Raw genomic sequence first — 9,468 nt, forward strand, 5'->3', positions numbered from 1 at the left:
TGGAAACATTTCAGCTGCTGCTCGCTGAGATTCCGGCTCTTTGAGAGCTGCATCTGTCAGAAGTTCTTCTGTGTGCGGCTTCATCACAGTAACTTGTGACAGTGTGTTGGAAGAGCCTCACTCTGCTCGTGGTTCACACCCGACAGGCTGTGACGTCTTTGACACCATGAAGCACTCACACTGACCAAAATACACCTCCTCTGTAGCACAAGACGCTCAACTCTTCCCGTGTCTGTTGTCGTCGCGGCTGACGTCAAATCTTTGCCTCGTGTCCTCGAGACTGTCGTCTCTCGTCTGCTGCTATCAGACGTGACAGGATCAAACAGGATCGGCCTGGCCCTCCGCACAGCCCCGTCCTCCCTGGGTGCTAGAGCTAACAATAGCTCTGAAGCTACATTAACATGTGTGAGAGGTTGGAAAGACCAGCAACCATTAATAAACCCCGGGATCTATTAATACCTTAGCATCTTAGCTCAGTTGTCTGTATCTCATAAAAGGTCACCTGATAACCTGTGTGTTAATGCCAATATCTCATCAGGCCTGTGTGTTAATATAAAAATATCTCATCAGCCAATCACACGACAGCAACTCAAAGTATAAAAGTTGGTTACAAAATTTGATCTATCACAGCGGTTGGCAATAGGAGGCCCGAGGGCGAGAACTGGTACTCGGACCACCGTTAGATAGAAGGATAACATTTTTTACTACTAATATTTACCAATGGCTCGAACTTAAGAAGTAACTTTGTTACTTAAAATCGGTCTCAGTCCGATATTGGTCAAAATCTAAGGATCGAACATCATAAAAAAAAAAAGGTCTCAGTCTGATATTGGTCAAAATCTAAGGATTGAATATCATAAAAAAACAACTATAGCTCGTCTGATCGGATTGATAACAGCAACGGCAGACACACAGTAGTCGCAGTATCGGTATCGGAGATGAAAAAGGTAAATAAATAATTTAAATAAATGTATATTGTTGAGTCACAGCCACAATCCGGCAACTTTGATGCACTGTTAAATAAATGCTCCATCAGATGCACAAACTGACACTGTCAGTGATAGATGTCAGTGGATGGACTGACCAGCTCTGTTGTCTGTATGAAGGCCCAGTGGCGTGTTGGTTATCAGCAGCCGGGCGACGAGCAGGAGTGATGGGAACAACCCAGAGGAAGTTGTTACTGTATGTTTTATCAAATAATTGCATGTCCAGGCAAACAGGTTGGAGACAAGTCCAACCAACCATTAGTCAACACCCAGGTGGTGAAAACACGCGTATCCCCTAACGTCCCTGCTTACTCTTCAAATCGGAGAGCTTTATCTGACACAGTTGGCTGAGCAGCCTGTCTTTGCGTCCTGCTGTTTGCACACACAACCCAGACAGGACTTGTCGCAGAGTCTCCAACAGGAGGCAGCGCCAGCGAGGAATCTCTCCCTCAGCGTGGAGTCGAACCCTGGTGGCTTTTAAATCCCCTTTTCTGTCGGATTTCTTTATCGGTAACAACCGACGCCGCTGTCATCTGGCTGCGACGGGAAATGCAAAATGCGATCCAACAAAGACAACAGACGTAATTAAAATTCTTGGCACTACGTTAAAAGGCAGTCGGATTCATTAAGAATCCATCTCGTTGCACCCAGAGGAACCAGAACCGGCGAGGTTCTCTGCTGGTGTCTGCTCTCATACCTGAGTGAGCAGATCCAGATAAGAAGCAGTTATCTTTGCCTCACAGCCCTCCACATCCCAGAGGGGCATCACCTCTCTGAGTGGGGGCAACAGACCGGAGGTTTGGTCAATAATGGAATGGAGTTTACAGTTTACCTGAAGAGGTTGTGTCTAAGGAAATGTTGGTAATCGTTGGTTTGATCACGGACCGAAGTCCAGACCTTTAAAAAAAAATCAACACTCATTATGATTTATTTATTTGTCTCAGACTTGATTGGCGTTAAAGAAAATTCATATGTTATACAGTAGGTGATAAAGAGTCGCATTGGGCTCTGGATCCACAGGTTGCAACTTCCTCTGGGTTCGATGGTCTCCGATTCTGTTTCTGCTGAGTTTCTTTATGTATTATGTAGAGTTGGCATGTTCTCACCTGTGTGGGTGAGGAAGGGGAGGGTAGGGGAAGGGGGGGGGGCGTTGTTGAGCTACTCCAGTTCTTCACACAGATGCACACATGCAGGATTGAGTTAATAGTTCACCTTAATTGACCGTAGGTGTGAATCTGAGTGTGAATTGTTTGTTGCACTTTTTTTTTTCATCCTTTGACTGTGTTTGCCACATATATCAAAATATATAATTTCACCCTGACAGCCACTAGGGGGCACTCTAGGCTTGTGTATCAGTATCTGCTGCTCCTGTACCACTGAGGATTTATATGTTCGTTATTTTCACCCTGCCAGCCACTAGGGGGCACTGTAACGGGCTCGTGCGACTTATACTCCGACTCAGCGACTTATAGTACCTTAGTAGTTGAATTACCACAGTACTCCACCCATTACAACCGCAGTACCCCAACCTTACCTGATGAATATTCTCCTGCTCTGTATCTTTATTTGAAGTTGAAGGAATTGAGCAGCACTCAGAGAAAAGTGTCGCAGCACTTTCAGGGTTAAGTCCTAAAAATAGACCGTGTGACATCCCAGCACTTTTTTATTGTCAACCTGGCTGACATCACTGTTTGATTTAGTCCCATCCTCTGGACCAGGAGGGAAGACCAAGGTGTTTGATCAAATAAGAAGTTAAAGATGAACATAGCGGCTGGCCAGTAAAGCTAAGGACGTCTACATCAGGTATAATCTCTTCTTTTCATTTCCACTTTATTCCCAGAGCCTTTTTTATTCTGTCTTTTCTTCTACCTAGAGGCTGCAGACGTCACATTTCCCCCTGCAGGCCACCGTAGGAGGCAGACTCTCAATTTGAAAGGGCATGATAACTTTTACATGTACTTCGTCAGGGGCTATAAATATTCTCAGAGCTTGTCTGCTTGTTGAGTTGAAAAAAAAAGAAAGAAAGAAAGAAAGAAAGGGAGAAAAAAAAGTCTCATAATGCAAAAGGAAGGGGTTGGTTATATTTAGATGGAGGGAGAGGCAGAGGGAGAGGGAGAGGAGCAGCTGTGATGCAAGACATCTGAAAATGGAAACAGTTCCCTGAGGTGACGGTGCTCATTCTTTTGTCTTTAATTATTTGTGTATTTTTCCTCTAATACAGCGCCGACGTCAGCGTCACAGGGGGCAAAGATCAGGCTGCGGTGGACATGATGACCCATGATGTCGCTGCCCCCGGCTAATTAATACCAAACACATGGGCAGCTCTGTCAATGATGCCGGTGAGTGTTGACAACACAAACAGGTCACGTGATCAACACATCTCCAGTCTCTACGATAGATTTATTAAAACTCATCTCTATCATCGTATCGTATGTTTATTTATCGATAAATCGATACATTTTCATTGACGTGTAAAGGTAACTTTGCACAGGAGCGATTTTATCTAAGAATATAAAATGTCTTTGACCGTCGTGAGGATGGAGTCAGTGAACTAAGTAGAGGACAGACAGGACTTTCGTGGGACTGGTGTGGTTTTTATTAATAATCTATTTTTCTATTATTTGACCCAGATTTTCCTAAATCCACTCCACGTCCCGTGCTTCTCACTTGGCTCGATCCAAACTCACTCACGTTAGTTTTCAACCAGCACCCAGTGACCCACGTTAGTTTTCAACCAGCACCCAGTGATGCTGCGACCAAAGCAACTAAAGCCTGTAGCACAGATGGCTCCACCCATTTCTTTTGTACGGTTTATGGTTTGAAGTGCGTTAGAGCCAAAAACCAGTCGAGGACTTTCTCTGTTTTTTTCTGAGGTTTCAACTTGAAATGATGTTTTGATACTGGACGGTAACATCTATTTCTTATATGAAGAACCAGATAGCGGGCCACATTTAGTCCCAGGGGCCTTATGTTGATACGAAAAGTCTGTGGTAGCTGGAAGCTGTTTGCCCAGAGCTACAAAGGAATTTCTTATTTCCACCCTGGATGTTGTCGCAGCTCATCAGAACCGAAACAAAACTGGCTTCTTGACTAATCAGGTGTTTGAAAGGCTGCTCCTCCTCTCTCCCGTGGCCTCGTCTTCATCACTGTGTCCTTGTTAAAATGCCACACGTGCGTCCCGATGTCTGTGTCCTCCGAGGTTGGGTTGCCTCGGTGTCAATAGCCACAGAATTAGCGTCGTTACGCAACACTAAACTCGCTCTCTTCTCCATTCTTAGCATCGTTTTGAAATCTTACGTCGTCCCTTTGGTTTTGCGTGCGGACACGCGGCCACTTCACAGTTATTTTTTGCAGTGAGTGACACCCAGTATCGACAGGGCGATACAGTGCGAGTGCTATTTTAGACCAACCACCCCTTCCGTGTGCCTCGTAAACAACCGTGTCCCCGGGGGAATGGAGCAGGCAATCACAGGTGAGAAATGACTGCCAGCATTGACCAGTGCAGTCCTGAGACGTCAAGTGTTGGGATGGCTGATAAAGTGATTACTGGCAGTCTCCGAGGAAAAGAGCAGGGGTCAGAGGACTAATGATTGAACATGGTGGCAGTGATGATGATGATGATGATGGTGATGATGATGATGGTGATGACGGAGGTGGTAGGAAGGAAAGACTTGCGTAACTATAGGGTAAGTGTAAAAAAAAAAAAAAAAAAAAAGGAAGGAAAGAAAGATCTGGTGATTGAGTACAACAGCTTCCCAGTCTGGTCCTTGGTGGAATGTTATGTGTCTGATTTACCTGCATGTTCCTTCTCAGGGCTGAGAACATCACTGTTCTCATTAGAAACTGCTTCAGTGCTGTCTCATAGCAACCTAAAAATAGAAATGTCCCTATTAGGCTGTATAGCTGTGATGGCTGCTACCAGTTTTGGCCTCCTTAATCGAGCAGTAAATATATATATATAAATATATATATATAATATATAAATATACTCGCTTGATTGTTTTGAGTAGAGAGAAATGATGATGAGAGACACGGACGGTCGGCGATGTGAAAACAATGATGTGGACATTGATCCTTTGGAGTGTTTTAAAGGGCTGTGATGGTAAACCAGCGTAGGTTTTTTTCTTTTTCTTTTTTCTTATTTATTTGTCTCAGCCCATGGATGTTGGCGCCACTGTTTGGTTGGGGTGTGAGAAAAATCGATAGACTTAAAAATATCGCAATATGTCAATCGTCGATATCGTATCAATCTCCTCAGTCATCAGTTATTGATTTTTTTTTTCCTCATCAATTCCCAGTCCAATATTCCTGGTGTTGGTTCATTTTATTTTTATTTTTCTTTCTTCTCTAGTGATTCCAAATGTAGATCCCTCTGTTCCAGGAGAGCGGTTAGTGCCCATGCCGAACTGAAGATAACAATATAATTGGTGTAACCCCGCCCTCATACAATCATGTGTTTTGTCGGACATCCCAAAATACTTCTGTATTATTTTTTGCTGCTTTTTGTTTTCATATCCAAAATGGTACTGGACCGCGAGGTCATGTGACGCTTCACGTTAAAGCGTGAGTTGTTTTTCAGGCCATAATACTGTCATAACAACAACAAAATTACCTGGTCAAATAAATACAATTTAAAAAAAAAAAAATTTCCATTTTGACTTGAATTGAAATAAATGCTTGAATGAAACAAAACTCATTCAAATAATCCAAAATAAATAGTTTTGAGGAGTGGGGTTGAAGAGATCAATATCTGAGGTGAATCACTGATCTCAGAAATTCAAAAACTAACATGCACCACATCAAAACATGAGGTAAAAAAAACGTGTGGTTCCAGCTAACAGTTAACTAGTCGACTGCTATTGGTGCGTTGTTAACCAGGTGATCAACCTATCCATGCCGAGCAAATCAAAACAAACAATACGAGAAAGTAAAACCGTCTCCTCTCAGTCTGCAAATAGGTGGTTCTTGGGCCAGGTGCAGGTCCGCCAGCCACTATTTGAGAGTCGCTGTTCTTTTTGTTTACCGTTCTAGTTCGTACTCTTCGTATTATTTGGTATGTTTTTCAACAAGTATGTGCAGAACTGAGATGGAACCACCAACGAAATGGTTTCACGATGTAACGACAATAAAGGAATCTTCTTCAAAATATAAAATATACATGAATAAATATGAAATATATCTGTAAAACAATGGCCAAAATTCTACAGTTGGACTTTTTTTTAAAAATTATTTGCAAACTAAAAACATAGGATTTGTTTATTATTTCTGAATTATTAAAACCCACCGAGAGAAGCACAGAACATTTACATGTCTTTGGATTGTGTTTTTATATTTACATGTATATATGTATATATGTGTGTGTTTGTTTCTATAGATAGATCCGGACGGCGCCGTCTTTCTTTATTCTTTTCCATCAGACACGCCGTTTATTTTCGGTGGACTCTATGACGTCAAGAGCGCACACGTTCCATTCAACAAGCAAGAAAGTAAGTTATTTATAACCGGGCTCCATCTCCAGGTTGTGATCCCTGAGTGCGCAGTGAAAGGAAAACTCCCCATTGGACCGACGCTCGTCCTGATGCGCGCGTCCTTAACGCAGAGCCGCGCAGCCTCTCGGTGCGTTATGGTGCCACGGACACACTCCGGTCCCTGAAATCAGTACCAGGGCGCGTTGTCGAGTACGTCGGTGTGGCTGGAGATAAAGAATTCTTGAAGCAGAAGCGGAATCACAACAAACCGTACCCGAATTTTTCAAGGAGACGTTTGTTCCAATCCCTCCACCTGAAGCACGGGGGGGTAAAGACCTCGACTTGGAGCATGGAAACCACCCCTTCCCATCAGGTAAAAAGATCAACACACATTATTAGTGTTTTTTTTTTATTATTATTTATTATTGTTCATTTGAAATGTCAAGTAAATTGTCTTTTAATGAGAGTTCACGTCAATTTTGCGTCGCCATCCTTGCGCTTTTCTTCCTCCGTAAGAACAAATACACGCGTGTTTTATTATTATGTTTTAATGTATATAGCGGTAGAAATGTCATTACGCGCTTGTTTGAAGATTGTACTTCATGAAAATGTGTGATTTTTAAACGTCAAACGCAGAATTTGTGTGTGAATTTTACGCAGTATCCCTGATATTCGTGTTGGAGCGCGCATCTCCGTCGCCAAGTTAGCACCCTCACCCCCCCCCCCCAAAAAAAAAAAAACCCTGACAGCGACTCTTCATCTTCTGTCTCATGTAACGTGACGTCATATGTAAAGGGATTTTTTTTTTAAAAATACATGTAAACATTGTCACTCATACACCCGGCGCGATGCTGTTTTCATCGGATTCCCCGCATGTTTTTCTCCGTTAATGTTGCGCAAAATGTCCAAACCAAGATGCCAAAGATCGCGATATCACCCTGATTTATTGGTTTAATATAACCGTTATCCTATTTGGTTGCCTGGTTATCACCGATCACCCACTGTGTGGAAGAATCCACAGGTGCTGCTTCAGCTCCTGTCTCGTCTCTTTAAGGAACACGTGACTTTTCGCCTTTTTCTTTCGTTTTTTGCGTAATAAAAAAAACTTAAAAAATCACGCAGACGTAGCTGTTGATGTTGGCTGTTATCTGAAATAAATATACTTTCTTAATTATTATTTTTTTTAGCTGTTAGTTAGATAGTTAGTCATGTTGTTTAGTACCACGCTGTGATAGACTGCCACCTGGTGGTGTAAGGACAAAATGGTTTTGGTCTTTTTTTTTCAATTCTAGACAGATTTTATGGATTTTAACACAACATTTCTGAACGTCATCGCTTTGTGGAGTGAATGTGATAAAATTAATTAAAACAAATTGGAAAATTTTGATTCATGATTTAAAAACGGACTTATGTTGAAATAAAAACATAAAATGTGTGAAAAATTAGTTTGTGGTTGAAGCTGTCACTGGTAAATAAAAACAAAATGTGTGAAAATTTAGTTTGTGGTTGAAGCTGTCACTGGTGTAAATGTGATGATGTTTTTGTATACAATAAGAGATTTATCAACATTAATTATTTTAAAGTAGAGTAAACTAGATCTCACCCTAAGTTGCTGTCAACAGCTAAGTTGTTGACAACTTTTGAAATTTTGAAAAAACAAGAAAAAAAACAAACAATATTCAGGCTGTAACTCTGGTCAAGTAACATCAGCCTCCTGAATGAAGCGAAGCTAAAATCTGATTTAAAAATGACACTTTTTTATGACCAATATATAAGTGCAATTTTAATAATCTGAACAATGTTTATGTTCAATTTATTTTAAGGACTCTGAGCTTTAAGTTCGAGGCAGAGAAGACCTGTGATTGGCTGTGAGATGGCTGATATACTGGAGCTTCGCACAGATGGAAATTCGCTCCTGAAGGCCGTCTGGCTCCGACGTTTAAGACTCACCAGGCTCCTGCTGGAAGGAGGCGCCTACATCAACGAGAGCAACGAGCGCGGGGAGACGCCGCTCATGGTGGCCTGCATGTCCAAGCACTGCGACCAGCAGAGCGTGAGCAAGGCCAAGCTGGTGAAATATCTGCTGGACAACCAGGCCGACCCCAACATTCAGGACAAGACGGGCAAGACGGCGCTCATGCACGCCTGCATCCACAGGGTGGGACACGAGGTGGTGGATCACCTGCTGAGCAACGGCGCCGATCCCAGTCTGGAGGACAAAAGCGGGGCCTCGGCCCTGGTCTACGCCATCAACGCCGACGACAAGGAGACGCTAAAACTGCTCCTGGACGCCTGCAAGGCAAAGGGCAAGGAGGTGATAATCATCACCACCGACAAGTCTCCCTCTGGCACCAAAACTACCAAACAATATCTGAACGTGCCCCCATCGCCCGAGTTGGACGTGAGATCTTCCCCGACCTACTGTACGTCTCCGTCAGACATCAGCGTCACCGCGTCGCCCACGCCCGAGGAAGAGCAACAACGAGAGCAACAGAACTCGGTCTTCAGTTTCCAAGCCAAGCTAAAAACCTCCTCTTCAGCTGCGAAGCTCTCCAGCGGGCCCACGTCTCCGACGAAGCCCAAACCCAACCCCAAGCGTGCACGATTGCCTCAGTTGAAAAGGCTTCAGTCGGAGCCTTGGGGCCTGATTGCCCCCTCCATCCTGGCTGCTGCAGCCGCCGCCGCCGCCACCGCTGCTGCTCAAGAGGAGAGTAAAAAAGTCAGCTCTGACGAGGAAGTGGTCGCAGCTGTGAACGGACTTTCTCTGAGCAAAAGATCGGTTTTATCTCGACAGAGCAGCGTGGACGGGAAAGAGAGCTTATTCCCACTCGTTGGCGAGCAGCCGTGCTTGATAACGCCCTCGCTGTCGACTTCCAAGTCATATGAGAGAACTCTTGGCCAGCACCAGCCACTGGCTCGGCGCAGTACTGTTCCCACAGAGCAGGAGAACAGCAGCAGCAGCTGCGGTGGAGTGGCCAGACTGAGGGACACGAAGGAAAAGGGACGCCCCGGGG

The 9,468-nt window shown here is 43.9% G+C and overlaps 1 protein-coding gene across 1 annotated transcript in view; it reads left to right on the forward strand.

Moving 5' to 3' along the window:
* Positions 1 to 9,468, forward strand: part of ankrd34c (ankyrin repeat domain 34C) — a 25,255-nt gene that overhangs the window by 14,390 nt on the left and 1,397 nt on the right. The window contains exons 8-11 of the mRNA XM_025056143.1: positions 2,687 to 2,789; positions 3,208 to 3,325; positions 6,361 to 6,827; positions 8,278 to 9,421. Coding sequence (XP_024911911.1) covers positions 8,328 to 9,421 — 1,094 coding nt within the window. The 5' untranslated portion in view covers positions 2,687 to 2,789; positions 3,208 to 3,325; positions 6,361 to 6,827; positions 8,278 to 8,327. The remainder of the gene's footprint in view (positions 1 to 2,686; positions 2,790 to 3,207; positions 3,326 to 6,360; positions 6,828 to 8,277; positions 9,422 to 9,468) is intronic.

This window comes from Cynoglossus semilaevis, chromosome 6, assembly GCF_000523025.1.
Source record: "Cynoglossus semilaevis isolate Cse_v1.0 chromosome 6, Cse_v1.0, whole genome shotgun sequence".
In the NCBI taxonomy this organism is placed as follows: Eukaryota; Metazoa; Chordata; class Actinopteri; order Pleuronectiformes; family Cynoglossidae; genus Cynoglossus; species Cynoglossus semilaevis.